This window comes from Thermobia domestica, chromosome 5, assembly GCF_964235325.1.
Source record: "Thermobia domestica chromosome 5, izTheDome1.hap1.1, whole genome shotgun sequence".
In the NCBI taxonomy this organism is placed as follows: domain Eukaryota; kingdom Metazoa; phylum Arthropoda; class Insecta; order Zygentoma; family Lepismatidae; genus Thermobia; species Thermobia domestica.
In genome coordinates this window covers 306,295,316-306,314,773 of record NC_137458.1, presented here as the reverse complement: position 1 = coordinate 306,314,773, position 19,458 = coordinate 306,295,316, and the positions used below count along the sequence as shown (strand labels likewise).

Below are 19,458 nucleotides of genomic sequence, written 5' to 3'. Positions count from 1 at the left end.
CCTTTAAGGAATTTTCTTAGTGGTCAAAATATATATTTTACATCCACAAATACCTGCGATGTCGTTTTCCTAGTGACAATGGAATGCCACTCAACTTCTTCTTCTCCGATGCTAACACACCAACTCAAGATTTAAGTATTTGCCACCGTCTTATTCTACTTCTGCAACGATTTCTCGCTGTTTGAGAACATTAAAGTTTTCAAGAAGCATCATTCCATACAAACAACACTGATGTAAGACGAAAACACTTCACAATTTAGAATACTAATTATTTAACAATTTCGTTCAGACGCCAAACACAGCACGTCTATATCCGCTGATAACTTCTGATGCAAGACCAAAACTAAGAATAAACCACAGTTTTAAAATAAAGACTAATTATTTCACAATTTCTACAGACGACGAACACTGTACGCCTGTCTCCTGTAATGGCTGAAGATGTAAGACAAAGAACAACGGGAAGATGATCCCTAATTGGAAGATAATTGTGACGTAACTATCGGATGATAGGCTTCGGTGCTAAGATCAAAGAAAACCGAAAATCTCTGCCACAGCTGTGATTGCGGATTATCCAATCAAATAATTTACTCCGAAAACAAAGAGATGCACCAAGAAGAAATTATGGCTGACTTTCTTAATTTGGAATTTTGAAGAAGATTTACGAAATTAAAATTTTAGTTTTCTTGTGAAGATTCCCTATGCCGAAATATCTATAAATTAAACTGAAAACCATTGGAAAAGCTGGAATATACACTTATTTTCTAAAATAATGTTATATTTTTTGGATAAATACGTGAAATATACAAAATATAATTACTAATCATATATTCTTCATGTAATATTCGTTGAAACGATTTACTTAACTGAAATTACGCAAAATTTGCGACCTACAGTTTCCTACTACAAAATAAAACATGTTTTTCTGACATTCTAAATAAAATTAAAATTTCCCTTCCAATATACAAGGTGCCCAAAAGCACTGGGCCATGTTACGTTATGCCGAGCATAAGGTAACATGGTGGATTGCGTGTGGATTTTCTGTCGACCAATACCGGTTGTTTTGGGAATTTACGTACCCAGACAGGTGGAACCACGCCTCGTCACTCATGATGTGCATTAGTGAATCCAAAAAACCACTGGCAACATTGCTCAACAGCCATGAACAGAAATGCACCCTCTTCTGCAGGTCAGGCTCCTTCAGTTCTTGCACAACACTTATCCGGTACGGTTTTAACTTCAGTCCCCTTAAAACACGTCTGCAACTTCTCTCACTCGCATGAACCTGTTGACTCAATCTCCTGGTTGACTTTCGAGGACTTCTTGTCATTATCTCCTCCACCAGCATCTTTAATTCAGGTGTGCAGACAGATGGTCGTCTGTTCCTGGGAGCATTTTGAACCGATCCTGTACGCCGCCATTTTTCAATCAATCCCTGAATGGTGCTTTTTGCTGGCACGGAACGTCCTGGAAATTTCTCCCGAAACAAATTCTTTGTTTTCACAAAAGATCCAGTGAGAATGAACCCTTCAACAATGGCAACACGCTCGGGTATCGAATACGGCATTATCACACATTGACACTCACCCGGCTTAACACAACGAGGCCTTTTTCTCAACTGGTTTCGACAAGTTTCACTGGCTGCGGCTGCACGTGACTGCTGCAGGTCACGTAAGTCGACCCGACCTCGACACACCATCTCTGGGTAGGAAGGTAGATTATTTAAGTGTTGCCAAAAACACAATATACCAGAATATTACGACGGACCGGTTTTACGTGCCGCACCTTGTATTTATGTGATGTAGAAAACACATGCGGGACTTCCAACCTGTTCCTATTACTATTAATACTACTACTACTACTATTACTATTACTCATAGTTATGACGAGTACAGAAAGCAAAAAACCAATGCAGGTCTTTTAACCCGTTCCTACTACTTTTACGTCCATTACTTCAAGTACTACTACTACTGCTCTCACTACTACTACTAGTACTGCTACTACTACTACCATTACTATTGGTACTACTACTATTATTACTACTGCTACCACTACTAATACCAGCACTAATATTATATAGTGATATTTATGTCGAGAACAGAATCCAACGAACCCCTACGGGGCTTCTAACTCGTTTCTACCACTACTACTACTGCTTCTGATATTACTACTGCTAATACAACTACAACTACTTATACTTATTTCGAGAAAAGAAAACAACCAACCCCTGCGGGAACTCTGTTCCGTTGCTACTATTACAACTACTACTACTATTGATACTAATATTATTATTATTATTACCATTACTTCTATTACTACCATTACTACTGCTACTAATCTTTTTACTATTACTATTACTACTATTTACTTTTATGTCGAATGCAGAATCCAACTGACTCCTGCGTGGTTTCTAAAACATTCCTACTACTACTACTAATACTAGTGCTACTACTAGGGATGGCCGGATCCGGACCTGGCCGGATCGGAAGATCCGGATCTCGGATCTGGATTCGAATCTCGGATCTGGATCCGGATCTCGAATCTCGGATCTGCGTCCGGAATCTCGGATCTGCATCCGGAATCTCGGATCTGGATCCGGAATCTCGGATCTGGATCCGGATCTCGGATCTGGATCCAGATCTCGAATCTCTGATCTGGATCCGGATCTCGGATTTCGGATCTGGATCCGGATCTCGAATCTCTGATCTGGATTCGGATCTGGGTCCGGATCTCGGATCTGGATCCGTAACTCAAACCTCGGATCTGGATTCGGATCTCGGATCTGGGTTCGAAATTCGGATCTGCATCCGAAATCCGGATCTCAGATCTTTATTCTTATCCAAACCCACATCCCACCCAAATTGTGATAAACTTGAATATCAAAAATTCACCGAAAATAATTTCACGAAGTCCTGACAGTGAAGAAGAAAACAGAAAATTAAGACGGATATTGACAAGTCTATGTCTCCTTCTTCTACACTAAAGATCAAATGCTTGCCTTACTAAAAAAATTATCTGATTTGACCCGAATGAAAATTTGAATGTCGAATCTAGGTTCACCCGGTTGTAGGTCCGAGATGAAATATACACATATTTATATTTGAAACCGGAATAGAAAACTCGAATATTTAAAATTCCTCAATACACCTATTTCATTGACAGTTAAGAAAACAAACAATTAAGACACGTATTGACTAGTTTTTAAGTATATTTATCTTGCTCAGTCTGCTCTAAATATCAAATGTATATCTTACAATTAGATTTAATAATTATTTAATAAATCACAATATGAGCACCGAGAATAAACTATGATTTTTGGTGCCCCTTATCTAGATTTGAAATTTCGGATTCATACATAGAATCAGGCTGAAAGATAAATATTTGAGATCTGGACACCGAAACAAATGCTAGTACCAAGGTCGTAGCCGTTTTACCTAGGTAATGCGAGCGGAAGGCGAGCGCTAATTCCGCATGTACCGGTACTTTGGGGAACACGAGAAACTAAAAACAGATAAATATTCTTTTTCAGGGGCAAGTTGCGCTTTAACATGACTTTTCATGAGTGTTGTGTTCAAATACGAAAACTGTAATGGCGACTTGTTTGAAATAAATGCCTTTTCTTTTTTAGCAATAAAGTTAGGTACTTTCACATTGAATAAAAATTAGCAAAGCACATTTCACTGATTAGAGTGCTGGTTCTTATGGAAGCTATCACACCGAACCGAAGATTTCCTCATGTGGGTATCGGATTGCCACAATTCACCTTGCTGAAAGACGTGGTTTATCAGGAGGTCGGCCAAGATTCTTTTGGACTTAGCCTGTAGACTGCTTCTGGTCTCAATTATTCCCATATAACAAGACTAACCATATATAAAGTTGGTTCGAAATGATTTAAAATATCACTAATTGACCTTAAGGGGATAATCGCGATTTAAATATTCGTAAATCAGAAGAGATGTAAAAGTTAAGCGTTAAAATAAATCCGATAATTCCTAATGGAACCTAATGATAGCAATAAAACTCCTTGTGTAACATTTTCAAAGCTAAGATTTACAGTTTTGTTCCTGAAGAAGGTTTATGGCAATATAGAATATTATAAATCCAATTATCATAAGTAGTACCTTTGACAGCCCCGCATTTCACATCACAATCGCCCTTCATCCTGACAAGTGGGCAATTCACTTACCCACAATGACTTTTCAGGCATTCCAGTGACATCAATATCTGAGTTTGGGTTTGGGATCATGCTTCTGTGAACCTTAACTATCACCATCACAGCTAGAATCAGAACTTATTTCTGTATTAGACAATGTGGGTACCTATAGCTTATAGTCTATAGAAGACAGAGAGCGTGCCTTAGGTACCCGTGGTCATGGGTTCAATTCCCGGAGAGGCACTCAACAATTTCGATGTTGACCCAGCATCGTGAGGACAATTGGGGAGTTATCTTAAGTAAGAGGTAGCGGACTGCAGTCTAGAAAGCCGGCATTAGGGACTTCGGGTGTCGATGCGTTGACTACACATCCCCACTTTCAACGTAAGCCCGCTGGTAGGAACCAAAGGACTGTCGTGCCAAGAATTTAGTTTGTTTTAATTATCATAAATGGCTTCTTTATTATTAAATTTTATCCAATGTTTTCTTTTCAACTAGTTTGGGAAACTATTTGTTTTCTTTTTAATTCATGTTCATAGTTAGCACAACTAATCACTAAGGAAAAACCATCTTTTCAATAAAATTCGCCTCGCGTCTTTCGTAGCTCTAAGTTTAGTTATTTTTAGTTTTCTTTTTTTTCGAGTTGAAGGGCGGTTGATCATTTTCCCCTCGCTTTCCCTATTTGTTTTTCTAGTTTTACCTATGTTTCTTTGCACGGACATTGCGCCTATATGTACGTGCTTAGTGTGTTCGTTTACAAAAGCAAGCCAAAAGCGGGCTACTATAGAAAGTAAGAGTGTACTGTATCAGAGAAATATTAATTGACATATGTAAGTGAATATATCTGACTAATATTACTCAGTTTTTGCATCGTACATAGTTTCCTCATCCTTATTAATCTCTTCACCCCCGCTTCCTGAATTCCAGTTCTAGTATTCTTTCTTGATGGGGGACTGATGTCTCATGTAGGCTTATTAACTACAACATCAGCAATAAAGAAAGTGCGGTTTAATTTGCACTAATTTTAAAACATTACGTTAATTAAATAGTAATAATACGGAACGAGCTCAGGCTACTTGTTAGGATTCTTGCTCCGCAATTGGATAATACCGGGTTTGAATTCGGAGACCAGCCATCCTGACTGAGGATTTTCCAGGGTTGTTCCTCAGTTATACTGGGCAAATGCTAGGTTAGCACCTTGATCTAAGGCTCTCGAGACCTTCCTTTCATTCCTTTTCCAATGTTTTCATCTGTTGATTACTACAGTGTAAAATGGTCTCTGAGGATGTATCTGGTAGCTTATAGTAAATAAACAATAAGGACGTAATATATCTTCACGAAACGTGTGGGTTAATTTAACTACAGCCTTACAGTCCCAATAGATAGCTAAAGTTTTAATATCAATGTTTTGACTTTTATATACTATTTTCATATTGTTTCAGCTTTCAATTTTCTCATGTATGTTCCCACCGAGAATTGAACCTGAGATCACATGAACAAATGCGAATGTTAAATATTTTTGAACACTAATACACAAAACGCTTCAATGATTCGATGCATGAATATGTTTTGGTCTCGTCCTGCAATGTATGACTTAAAGAAGCCAGGAGAGTGAAGAAAAAATAACAGAAATCTTTACTCCTTCAACAAACTCCCGACCTCAGAAGGGCAAGCCATAAGTTAGGTAATAAAGTCATACAACAAACACAACCATATCGCCCTCCTGAAATTCTCGTGTCTATGTTTAAATCTACTGTTGTTCCACGCCAACCAGTCCATATTTTTTGTTGTATATACCTTCGAATTCGAAGTGAAAGATATTCATTATTACATTTGTTGGTGGTTGGACTCGTGAGTCAGAAACTACTATTAATAAAGAGTTTGTTTTGTCTACTATCCCTGCGATTAGAAGGGCCTTATCTAAAATATATTTCATTTGTATATGAGAAAAGAAGAAAGTTTATTTTCTAAGAATAAAATAAATATTTTCAATGTGAAGCTAACATTAAGTTTCGAAGAGGAGCTAAACAGAAGAATTTGTTACCATTTAAATCAGTTTTCAGACAGTTCACTATACTCTGAAATGGGAAGAATCAAACTGGGAAACATTTTACTAAAGAGACTTCGACAGAAAGTGCAACATGTAAATATTGCAAGGTTAAAATAAAATAAAGAACAAAGGTAACACGAACGTGTTATGGAAACATTTAAAAGCACAGCAACCTACTATATCAGTGAATCCTAAAAAAAGTTTTAACGAATTTTAGATATTCCATTCTATCATCATAATTTCAGATGTAGGTTTGGATACGAATTAAGATCCGAGATCCGGCTCTAGGTCCGGATCCGGCAAGATCCGGGATATCCGGATCCGAACATTTTTGGCCATCCCTAGCTACTACCAGTAATACCACAACAACAACAACTACTACTAATGCTACTACCACTACTACTGCTACCCTACTTCCACTATTACTATTTTTATTACTACTAATACTGCTACTACTACAACTAATATACTTGTGTTGAGATCAGAACCCTAAGAAACACCTGCGTAGCTTCTAACTCGTTTATACTACTACTAGTACCACTACTACTATTACTACAGCTACTACTTCTACTACTACTACTACTACTACTACCACCACTTACACTTATGTCGAGAACTATACCCAATCAACTTTTGCGGGGCTTCTAACCCTTTCCTACCACTACTACTACTATTACTACTACTACTACCACCACCACTACTAATACTACCACCACAATTTCTACTAATGCAACTACTGCTAGTTTTACTGCTGCTGCGTCTGCTACTACTACAACTACTATTACTGTTAATCTAGTATTACTAATGCCACCATATTTACTACTACTACTACTACTACTCGATAAACACCACCTTTACGAAGACACTTATGTGTCGGGTGGGGAGGATTGCGTGCTACAGTGAAATTTAGAGCTGTGTCGGTGGTAGTTCACTACCAGAAGGGCCACCCCTGCCGAATTGGTCTAAATGGAGTAGCCAGACGAAGAGTGTTCTGGGAGAAGGCAGCAGTTCTCCAGTAGCCAAGTTGGCGGAAATCATAGTGATTGGTACGGCAACTTTAACATTAGTCCCAGGAGTGGTCAGAGTGACTTTAACGGCTGGGATACTGCGGGGTGGAAGGCAACGGGAAACCACCACTCTTTTTTCCCTAGTTTGCTGGCAGCAAAAAGAGGACATATGAACAATGGTCTTTCGCAGGTCAAAATGTAGTTCCGGAGGTAAAATATCCCCCCATTCGGATCTCCGGGAGGGGGTGGCTTGGGAAGGACTATTGGACGAGAAAGTAATAATGGGGGGAAGACAAACAGAGAAAGAAAAACAAGGAAGAGCAAAAGGTTTAGGATAGGGACATGGAACGTACGTACTATGTTACAGGGAAGAAAATTGGAAAATCTTAAAGAAGAAATGAAACAAAATAATTTAGATTTGGTAGGCGTTTGTGAAGTTAGATGGGAAGGTAATGGGGTATTAAACAGCGAAGGATATAGAATGTTTTACTCAGGTAATGAAAAGGGCGGTCATAGTGGCGTAGGAATAATTCTTGGAAAGCGCTTAAAGAAGAAGGTAGTGAAAGTAGAATTTATTGATGATAGAGTTATGATGTTAAGACTTAAAGGGAAAACGAAGGATCTAGTGGTGATACAGACATATGCACCGACGACTTCGCATGCAAATGATGAAGTAGAGGAAAATTATGAGAAAATAGAAGAAATTATAGATAGGGAGAAGAAGGGTGCATGCATAATTCTAATGGGAGATTTCAATGCAGTTGTGGGAGAAAAACAGGAAGGTAGTATCGTAGGCAAATATGGTTTAGGCGAAAGAAATGAAAGGGGAGAGGGACTGGTGAATTTCTGTAGACAGAATTCACTAGTAATTGGGAACGCTTGGTTCAATCAGCACAAGAGAAGAAGATATATATGGAAATCACCATAGACGGCGAAAGATATCAGATAGACTATGTTATGATTCATGACTGGTATCGGAATAGCTTAAAGAACGCGAAGACCCTTCCCGGGGCTGATATTTTCTCTGATCATAATCTTGTGCTGGCCGAAGTAGATACACTGAGAAAAAAAGGACTAGGATTTCCGTGTGGATACATCGTATTTACGCGGGTGCGCTCCTTAAGTAATGTAATTTCATGTATAAAAGTACAGCAAGTGGGAACACCATGCCAAGTCTGGAGTTCGGCGTCGAACTAGACTCGCTGTGATTGGATAATTTTATTCACATGATTGGTTTCGTGTTAAAAACTATTACTCTCGTAAGGTAGGGAGTCACAGATTTAGAAAGAAGCAGGAGGGAACAATCGTGGGAAGGTGGTAACAACATTATATACGTAAGTTACCACCGTCGGAATGGGTATGGCGTTAATTCTAGATTTGAAATGGTGGTCCTACAATACAAAATTTTCGCTGGACGGTGGTGTAGACAGTACTACGGATGAAACAACATTACTTAATGAGGTGACGCGCGTAACCTGGTAAAAACAGCATTTACATGCCGACTGGAGTATGCATTTCTCTCAGTATATTCAACTGAAAAATGTAGGCAGAAGAAAAGTAGGTAACAAAGTGTTGAATACTGAAAAGTTGAAAAACGAGGAAATAAGAAATCTTTTCGCTGAAAAATTCGAAGAAAAATGTTCAAACGAGGGAAGGATAGGCGCAGGTAGTAACGCACGGTGGGAACATATTAAACGTTACTTACAGCAGGCTGCAGAAGAAGCAGTAGGTTACCGCGAACACAAAACTGCTGAGAAACCATGGGTTACAGAGCAGATGTTGCAGAAAATGAGGGAGAGGAAGATGTGGAAACAGGTTGATACAGAAGAGCGCAGAAAGATGTACAGAAAGTTAAATAATGAATTACGAAGAGAAACAGACAGAGAGAGGGAAGAGTTTTACAAAAAAAAAAAAAAAAGGCCGACATAGAAGAATTAGAAAGAGTTGGGAAATATGAGGAAATGTACAAGGAGGTGAAATCTATGGAATTTTGGAGGAAACAAGGGAGTATTATGATGGCAGTAGAAAATAAGAATGGGAAGGTAGTCAGCGAGAGAAATGAGGTCATAGGAAGGTGGAAAGAAAAAAATGAAATGAAATCTTTGAGTTATACGTCCCATGGTTATGCCGGTTAGGCTAAAGGAGACGGTGATTATGAGAAATGAATGATATGGTGGAATGAAGAAAGTGGGAGGAAACGGGAGAACCCCGAGAAAACCCACGCACATGGTGTTTGTCGAAGGTGGAAAGAATACGTTGAAGACTTATATGAGAGTAGGGATAGACGGTGTAGCCTAAATGTTGAAGTGGAAAATGAAGTAGGCGAGGATGATAAAGGATTTAATATTCTTCGGGATGAGTTTGAAAAGGCTATATCCGAGATTAGGAATGTAAAGGCAACAGGAATAGATGACATACCAATCGAATTCATTAAAAATATAGGAGACAAGGGAAAGAAAGAATTGTGGCGACTATGTAATGAAATATATGAAACAGGAGAATGGCCAAGAGACTTTCTGAAAACGATCATGACACCGATGGCTAAGAAATCCAACCCAAAGAGATGTGAGGATTATAGAACTATTAGTTTCATATCTCATGCAGCTAAAATTCTGCTCCGAATACTGAACAGAAGGTTATATGGAAGAACAAATAAAGATGTTGATGAAGAGCAGTCCGGGTTCAGAAAAGGCAAGGGCACAAGAGATGCTATTGGATTATTAAGGGTGATCGGTGAAAGATTTATAGAAAAAGGGAAAGAGGTGTATGTTGTATTTATTGATCTAGAAAAGACTTTTGACCGCGTGAATTGGGAATTGTTGTTGGGAGTTCTAACAAAGATAGGGTTGGAATGGAAAGATAGAAGACTCATAAGAAACTTATACATGAACCAACAAGTAAGTGTTAGGATAGGGGAAGAACTGACGGAAGAGAGTGCAATTGGAAGGGGAGTTCGACAAGGATGCTGCATCTCACCAACACTATTTAATGTCTATCTAGAAGAGATAGTGAAAAAAAGCCTACATGATGATGATGCCATTTCGGTAGGAGGTAGATTGATTAGATGCATAAGATTTGCAGACGATATGGCGCTTGTTGCAGAATCTGAAAAGCAAATCAATAAAATGTTAGAAAGACAAAATCCATGGTGATTGGAACGAAGGGGTCTGTGTCAAATATAAAAGTAGGAGGGGAGAAAATAGAACAAGTGAATAGTTTTCGATACCTGGGTAGTATTCTTAGTAATGACATGAAATGCGAACGTGAAATAAAAGCAAGGATAGGAATGGTGAAAGAAGCCTTTAAAAGAAAGAAAAGTCTGTTTTGTGGGACCTTGAACAAAGAGTTGAGAAAAAGACTCATAAAATGCTTCGTGTGGAGTGTTGTACTGTATGGGGCGGAAACGTGGACATTACATAAAGGTGACGAAAATCGATTGGAAGCCTTCGAAATGTGCGTGTGGAGAAGAATGGAAAGAATTAGTTGGGTCGAGCGGAAAACGAATGAGAGAGTGTTAGAAATGGTGGGTGAGAAAAGAACACTTTTAGATATTATTAGGAAGAGGAAGAGAAACTGGTTGGGACATTGCCTAAGAAGAGATTGTATCATGAGGGACGTCATAGAGGGTATGGTGGCGGGAAAGAGAGGGAGGGGGCGAAGGAGAGTACAATTAATGGATGATATTAAAACAGAAAGATCATACGCGAAGACGAAAAGGTTAGCGGAGGACCATGGAGCATGGAAGCTTCTCAGCTGCGGCAAGTGACCTGCCAATAAAGGCAGAATAAATATGATGAGATTACTACTACTATTAATATTACTACTACAACTACTCCTAACAGTGTTACTACTGCTGATACTACTCTTCCTACTACTACTACTACCGTTACTACTCCTACTGCTACTGCTACTTAAACTTACGTCCAGAACAGAACCCAATCAACCTCGGTAAGAGTTCTAATCACTTCTTACTACTACTAATCCTATTTATGCTACTACTACTAACACTAATACTACAGCTATTGGACTGATACTACTACTAATGTTGTAAAAAACGGTTTTCTTCTGTGATCGTTCTTTTTCATGTTTTTTTCAAATGTCTGTTTTTTATACACGTAACTTATAGAAAAGTCGATATTATATATATCGATATGTCGATATTATATCAAGACACGTAAACAAAAAATCGACAGTTATTGCCGATTGTTGGAAGGGATACAGCTCCCTCTGGAAAGAAGGTTGGCAACATCTCACTCTTAATCATTCAATGAACTTCGTAGATCCTAGCAAAGGAGCGAATACACAAAATATAGAAAATTTATGGTTTCAGCTGAAAAGAAGTCTTCCTCCTACTTATAAAAGCGACAATCTCATATTGCATTTGAGCTGTTATTTGTGGAGGAGAAAATTTTACAAACATATGGGAATTAGTGATCAGTTTTTGCTTTTCCTGCAACATGCCTGAGAGATTTATTCTGGAAATGATTAACTACTGGAAGATTTTTTGTCATAACGTTTCATGTACGGTAGCTTATTTAATGCATATTTGATGTTTGCGTTTACTTTACGAAAGAAAAGTTTACATGAAAATTTTTGTTTCATTTCTACATAGAATAAATTAATGAAAGTAATAGCATTTGAGTTAAATGTGGTTAGGTAAATCTTGATTTGTTGATTTTAGATATAGCAATAGCTATTAGCTTAAAGTAAGTTTAAGGTTAGATAATGCTATCTTTGATCACATTAGAAGTAGTTAACCAGTTTTCGTAACATTTGCAAAAATTTGCTAAAATGATCTTAAAAATTCACTCATTGCACTTTTCAGTAAGTTTAGCTCATGGGTATTATTATACAGGGGTGCCCACAAGGCAAACTGCGTCATTGAAATATTTGGGGGGGATTGAAAATCTATATAAATATGTTTGAGAGAGTGTAAAAATTAATCGAAAAGATTTTTTTCCATGGAAGAACACCTACGGATAGACAATTGAGGGGGGCGCGTCATGGACATGAGGGGGGGCACCACTGTATTATATATGTAGGTATATTAAAACTGACATTTTCTTTGCAGTTTACTAGTAACGGGAAGTGGATATAGTTAGCTCGGAACAGGCATTTTATACCAAATCATTGCGATTTCGACAAAAATCATAGTGAAATAGTAATAGTTCCTGTTTCGACCTGTGACTCTTCCAGTTCCAGTGATAAAGAACGGGGGGAACGGGCTATAAACAAGCCTGATTTTCTTTCATGGAATCGAAACGAACGTCTTAATACCAGGGATTACACATTTAATACCCACGTTATAATAATATTTTACTGATGATGAATGTCTATCCTGATGCATAGCTCCAGGTGAAATACCGTTCAACGTAAATACATTATTCTTGAGGTGTCAGAACAATTGAGGATGTGTAATCAAACTATTACCACCTTTGTGAACATAATGCTCCATTATAGAAATGTACTGCCATTATTGAATTCTTTGTCGGAGTAGCTTATGTAGATTTCAGTACAATATGCATATTCAATAAATATAAGAAATTTTGAATTGCGACGTCAATCGTTGATTACTGGAATTTTGTCATTATATATGTATATGAATCAGGAGTACATATTATCAGGTGCAACATGAAACTTCGGTAAGATTAGTTTCCCGAGCAAAAATTACTTAGCTCAAAGCCATGCTTTATTTTACTTTCCACCTTTAAAATAAACAATAACTTGTTTTATTTCGTAATTATTAAGTTATCTGTTACACTTTCTTCAGGAATTATTATATTATTATATTTATCCGCACGTTTATAACATAATATTTGAGAATTATTCAAAATTACCTTGAGTACAGTTACTTCTTCTTTCCGGTGTTCAACATTTTTTTAGATAAACAGATAACCATTAATTTAATACATTTTCTTCTTCTTCTTCTCAATCTATTTTTTCGGATCATACGGGCCACAAAAATCATTGCCCGCATCTAAATATTTAACACTAATCATAATACTGCTTGTAGACGATCCAAGAAAGCTTGAACAAGACTCTTGTTCAAGACCATTCAAGACTATTTGATGAAAGAGACATCAGTGGCCCCGCGTAGCGTAGTCGCTAACGCTCTCGCCTTCGGTGCGAGCGGTCCCGGGTTCGATTCCCGGTGGGGTCACTCGGTCGAAAAAGTGTAACAGCTTTTTCAGGCCAGCCACCCTGAATGAGGTTTTCCTGGGTTTTCCTCATTCACACCAGGCAAATGCCGGGGTGGTACCTAACTTATAGGTCCCAGGCCGCTTCCTTCCTTTCCCAATCCTTTATTCCTTCCCTTTCCCCGGATTGTGTGCTCGCCGAGGGACGTCATCCCTCAAATCGTGAAGGGCTAAATGGCCTTAGATGCCGAAAGCCCAGAAATCCAAATCCTAAATCCCTAAAAGAGACATCAACACTGACGTCATTTTTGTCTTGAATTCAATAGTTTCGTTCAAGAAATTTCGTTTCGGTCCTGTTCTAAACAATCCAATTCAAGAGCATTCAATAGCCAATCAGCGTTCGAGTTGAGTGCAAGAAAATACAAAACAAGTATGATGGCGTCGTGAGACAGAGCGGCAGTTGTTGAATAAATATCTTTTCATTACTTTTTTCCATAATTATCTGATGTTCTAAGTATGCACTATAGCCTAATAATAAACAAAAGCTAATATCTGCGCCGGGAAATATGTGAGTATTTTTTTGTTGTTGTTGTTGATAATATACACTATTTATATAGTTATACTGCTTGCATCCCCATAGCTATTGTTAAATTTTGAGGCAATGAGAAGTATAAGTATTAATTTGAGAATTTAATATATAAGAATACCGGGTGTAAATTAAGAAAGGAGAGTCTATGAAATAAAAAAATATATAACTGAATTTTCTCGATTTAATAACACGTTTTGTACTATTATTAATTTCTGTTATCAAATAATTGCGTACAGATTGAGAATATGCTCGCAGATTGTAGTACTCTGGAAATGATTACATGTGATCCTATTGTAATCTAATTATTTTATCACGAAAGGTACAAGTAGTACTTCAGAAGTTATTTCTTAAGATGGAGGTTGCTTTCATGCGTGCAGATTAATTTTAGGAGTGTTTTCCCGTAAGGTATAAATGTGCATCCTGACATATGCCGCATATAAAAAGTGAAAAGAAAACACTAAAATCGAGAATGCTATTTAACAGTGTCAGGGCAGGAGCATAGAATGGGTCTACACGAGAGTACGTCCGTAGGGAGCAGGCGCGTCATCGACGGAGGTTATGATGTAATAAACTTAAGAATAAGAATTATGCATAATAAGAATAGTGCAACAAGCCCTTGACATCATATCCACTCATTTGAACTCAACTATAGCCCTTGTAATGATTTAATGCTTGTAACATTAAACTTCTCAACATAAAATACTGGTTTCCTACATTATACAGGCATGTTCCGACAGTGGAAATTATTGCGGTGTCTCAGACAATCCTCCTTCATACGCACTCACACATTTTAACAGTGAAATTACTATTCGTTTCACGGGTTATTCTTAAACAGTACCAAATATGGGATAGGTTTGTGAAGAAAATCTGATGCAGATATGGGCGGTAAGTCCAGTACCTGAAAAAATACTATAATTTCTTCATTTGATTTTCTGTGTTTTCAGCCATTTGTTTAAGCACTCTTCTATGCCATAGCATAAATAACATCAAAAGGCAGTAATTGCCTCGTGATACACACAATTTTAGGAAACAGTTCGATTTGTTCTTTTTGAGTGTGATTCTGTCATCAGCACGCCATTTGAAGAATCAGATTTTTAAAAAAGTTTAGTGTAGAGAAAGATTTTATACGTAAGCAGCTGTGTACTCTTAACATCACCTAGCCTAATCCGCATTTAATGTAAAAGGGACAAAATACTTAGTGAAAATTCGATGCGCTTGATGCAAAATCAATTTACCTGTTTTCTAAATTATTTAATATAATCTATTAAATTAGAAATGCCTGCAGAAGTTAGGAAAGATATGCTAATATTATAGCTATTCATGTGCAGGTCTGAACTAAATCAGTACGCAGTTTCTCTTTCTTTTCTTTCATAGTTACATTCACTTGTTTTGGACTGCCTTCTATCAACAAGTTTATAAAACATGCCTCTATGATCGTGTAAAAGATGTTTCAAGTCCATTCGAGACACTTGTTCAAGTGTCTTGAATAATACTCCTTTGAACGTGTAAATTTGAGGTATTGAGTGGTCTTGTTCAAGCTTTCTTGGATCGTCTACAAGCAGCATTCATGACGTATCTCATTTTGCAACTCATTGAAACTGTCTTCAGTGCGTAACGAAGAAACTTCTTCGACGACGGATTGAATAACACCAACTGCTGAGCACAAATCAATTGCTTCAGACTGCAGCATGGCGTTAGCAGGTTGCACAATCTTTAGAATTTTCCTCACAAAGCACGCCAGAATCTTGAACATGGGTCTAGTTATCTTCTGTAACAGACCTGAAGCCTTAATGGAGAGACTTCCATCGAGATCAGTTTCCTCTTCAATAACTGTGAAAAGCGCTACCACTTCCTGGTGACTGGATACAATAGCTTCTGTTGTTGCGAAATGGCCAGTCCATCGATGTTCTAGCAAACGTTTGAGCTTTGTACCTTTGTACTTCGTCATTATAATAGGTTTTCTAACATAGTTAAAAATTGCGTCGCATACTTCAAAGAACTGTCGAATCCTGTTTTCAGTAGAAAGGGCATGTATAACAACTAGGTGCAACTGATGGTTAAAGCAGTGAACATACGGCATAGTTTTTCCAACTGAGTCTTGTAGCCTCCCTGACATAACATTTGCGCCGCCGTAGCACTGACTAAGAATGTTTTTTTCGTTGATACCTGCAGTCTTCAATACACTAAGAACTGCATTCACTATTCCTGCTGCACTCTGATCATTAATCTGCATCATCTCTACAAGATTCTCACATACTTGTCCTCGAATTACATATCGCACGATTACAGAAAGATATTCTACACCACTTTTGTCCCTTGTACAGTCGACTTTCAAAGTAAAAAACGAACAATCGCTAGAATTTACCCTGGAAGCAATATCTTCCCGAACTAAATCCGCTGCAATTTGAATCACTTCCTTTTGAATTTCGGGAGACGAGTATTTTGCATTGTTAGGAATAATGCCACTTATTTCACGCAAAGTTTGATCTCTCTTGCAAGTAAATAAAAAGAGTCTTAAAAACATACCTGATGCTTCACTGTCACTGTTTTCATATAGGAAAACTTCCTCAACACCAGTACCACTTGCGCAGCTCATTGCTGATGACAAAGTATCGTTTTTGTTTGACGTGTCGTCTTTACCGCGCAATGGCAATTCGTTTGTAGTTAAGAACTTGATAATGTCAAAAATACCAATCAAATAATAACGGTACTTGTGCAGTTGTTTCTCTTGCAAGAGTGTTGAAACTCCCGAATTGCTAGCATCTCGCAGATTCTTCTCCTTCCACTCAAGCACAGCAGTTTGGTGATTCTTTGATGCTGCGTGCTTAGCAAAACCCTTGTTGCGTTCTAATGCATGTTTCCAGTTCCTATACCCAGTCAAAGTAAATGCATCGTCCGAGCTTGGTTTGAAAATTCTGCATGCAAAACAAAACGCTGCATCGCGAGAAACTGAATATTCCAACCACTCTCTTCCATTGTACCAGTTACTTGAAAAACAACGTTCTTTACCACCTGTTTTAACTTTTGGGAACACTGATAATATTGGCTGTGAAGGAACCTTATTATTTAAGTCACTTGGCACATCACTTGACACTGAAATATTTTCTTCTCCTTTAGTTCTTTCATCTTCTTCCCTTTTTTCGATGAAATGGGAGTCATCAGCTGCAGCAGGTTTTGTTATATCTGTCTGTCTCTTAAAATATTTTAACAACGACATTTGAGATTTTCCAAGTTACGAAGCTAGTTGTACCATCCTAGACACTACGATGTTTCTATGCTATTCCAGCTTCAAATATCGATCGGGATGGATTTACACTGTATTCTTGATATTTATGATTCTTCATTTCGCTCAAAATATACTATCTAAATAATATGAGCGAAAATTCTGTGAATTAATATTGTTGTGACCGCAACATATAAGATCTTAGATGAATTTCAATGTAACCTTTCTCGGCACACAATTTTGTGAAAAAAAAAATTCTTTTCTTAAATGAGACAGGTACAAATATCTTCCAATCAGAATTTTGCGTTTGGGGGGAACACAAAATTTGTTTGGGAGGCCTGGCCCCCCGTGCCCCCCTCGGCTACACCCCTGAGTTCTTATCTCTACATACACTGAATGCTCTCTAAAGTGAATCTGTACAGAGAGATGTAAATCTACACCCCCAAAAACGATTGGGTAAGATTCAAAAAGTCGGTTTACTGTAAAAGAAGTATATCTGAAAGGGATTTATGCATGGATCTGTACAATAAATCTGCACCTAGTGATATATTTCTGGCAAATAGAAATATAAAATTAATTGGTAGCAAATATTCAATCAAAGGGTATGAAATATAGGAAAAAAACCTTTTTTCTAAAAATGTAGGCCTAAATGACACTTAGGAGCATGGGCGGAGTTATGGGGGCATAGGAGAGCATTGCCCTCAACTTTCTGACAAAAAATAAAAATGCCAATTATAAGATCCTTCATTTTTCATTTGTATTTACAGTGCCCGCCTCCTCCCCAGCAGACAATTTCTAACTCCGCCTATGCTCAATAGTAGGAATCATCCCAGCGTGTACTCACATGATTTTAGAATCCAACCCTCGTTTCTAAAGACAATCAACTGCTACATGAAATCGTTATATGGTGTGATGTGTTTATTTAAGACATACATTCCTACGCATTTAGAAGATAAAGTGTCATTAGTGTTTGTCTGTGTGGTCAATAATACAAATGAAAAATTAAGATGTTGTATCTCTTGGAAATTCTTCTGGCAAACGCGCTTTTATGTACTGCTTCTACAGGAAATTACAGTAGAATTATTGGAGGAAACGTTGCAGATTTTGAAAAATATAAGTATGTTGTGCATGTTTGGGTCAATGTAGGAAAAGGAAAAATTCACTGTGGAGGATCTATTCTCAATGAGGTTTGGATTCTTACTGCAGCACACTGTGTTGTTGATCAAAAAACACGGCAAAAATATTCAGTCGAATCTATTTACGTGGTTGCAGGTGAAGCGGAAGTAGACCTGAATTCTTCTAGCAGACGCTTTGCTTCTCATGTGTTTCCACATTACGATTATATGGATTCTATTCGAAATGATAATGACATTGCACTTATAAAACTTGAAGAAGGACTAGAAAATTTTGATAATCTGTCTGTGGCTACATTGCCTAAGGATAGTTCTAGTGCAGTCACACTGAACAGTATGTGTACTGCGGTCGGTTGGGGTCGCACTAGTTTTGAAGGTAAAATGTCTCCGGTGCTATTGGAAGTTGAGGTACCCATATTGGATAAGATTACTTGTCTTATAATCATGAAGTTCATAGACCCGCATACTACATTATGTACTGGAGTTTTAAGAGTGGGGAAAGGTTTATGTTTTGGAGATTCAGGCGGACCTCTAATATGTGATAATGTATTGGTAGGAGTTATTTCAACTGTTTTAGCAGGCTGTAGAACACCAAATGTATACACGAAAGTTACTGCTTATCTAAATTGGATTGAAGATGTAATGGCAAATACGTCTGAGAAATATTTTCCTGAATAAATTGCTCATCAAAACATTCTTGAAATTCATATTATATATCTCTTTTGCGTGCATATTGTTGTACACCCTCGTTTGTAAAGTATGTTTGTCTTAGTTTTCCCTAAAATAAAAGTATAAATATTATTATTATTATTATTATTATTATTATTATTATTATTATTATTATTATTTTTATTATTATTATTATTATTATTATTATTATTATTATTATTAATGATAATAATAATAATAGTAATAATCATATCCCCGAAGACGCATTTGATTTACTTTTAGAGACTTTTAGTTTAGCTTAACGTCTGGAAACTAAATGGGGACCGAGAACAATCTGCAAAATATAGTAAAGTCAGTACGATTTATCTGGTATAGTGCTGACCATCGGAGCAAATCTCGCTTGAACATTGGGGGGGACGGGTAAGACCGTTCCCATTATATATATAACCGATGCTCAAAATATTTATGAAGTTGAAAAACAATGCTGTGGAGGATCAGGG

General features: G+C 37.4%; 2 protein-coding genes and 1 non-coding gene across 3 annotated transcripts; 2 read left to right on the top strand and 1 right to left on the bottom strand.

The window, feature by feature from the left end:
• The first annotated feature begins 13,292 nt into the window (after positions 1-13,292).
• Positions 13,293-13,367, top strand: TRNAR-UCG (transfer RNA arginine (anticodon UCG)). The gene has a single exon. It is a non-coding gene; the product is annotated as a tRNA-Arg (tRNA).
• A 2,118-nt stretch (positions 13,368-15,485) lies between these two features.
• LOC145685627 (zinc finger MYM-type protein 1-like) lies at positions 15,486-16,529 on the bottom strand. The gene has a single exon (XM_081758016.1). The coding sequence runs from the start codon at positions 16,527-16,529 to the stop codon at positions 15,486-15,488; it is 1,044 nt and encodes a 347-aa protein (XP_081614142.1).
• A 1,616-nt stretch (positions 16,530-18,145) lies between these two features.
• On the top strand, positions 18,146-19,090 carry LOC145684941 (trypsin-like). Its single transcript, XM_081757293.1, has one exon. It carries the CDS (start codon positions 18,164-18,166, stop codon positions 18,965-18,967), a length of 804 nt encoding a protein of 267 aa, XP_081613419.1. The 5' UTR covers positions 18,146-18,163; the 3' UTR covers positions 18,968-19,090.
• Positions 19,091-19,458: the final 368 nt, after the last annotated feature.

Bases quoted from the DNA above. Each gene is read 5' to 3' on its own strand.
- LOC145685627 (XM_081758016.1), bottom strand. From the start codon at position 16,529: ATGAGCTGCGCAAGTGGTACTGGTGTTGAGGAAGTTTTCCTATATGAA.
- LOC145684941 (XM_081757293.1), top strand. From the start codon at position 18,164: ATGTTGTATCTCTTGGAAATTCTTCTGGCAAACGCGCTTTTATGTACT.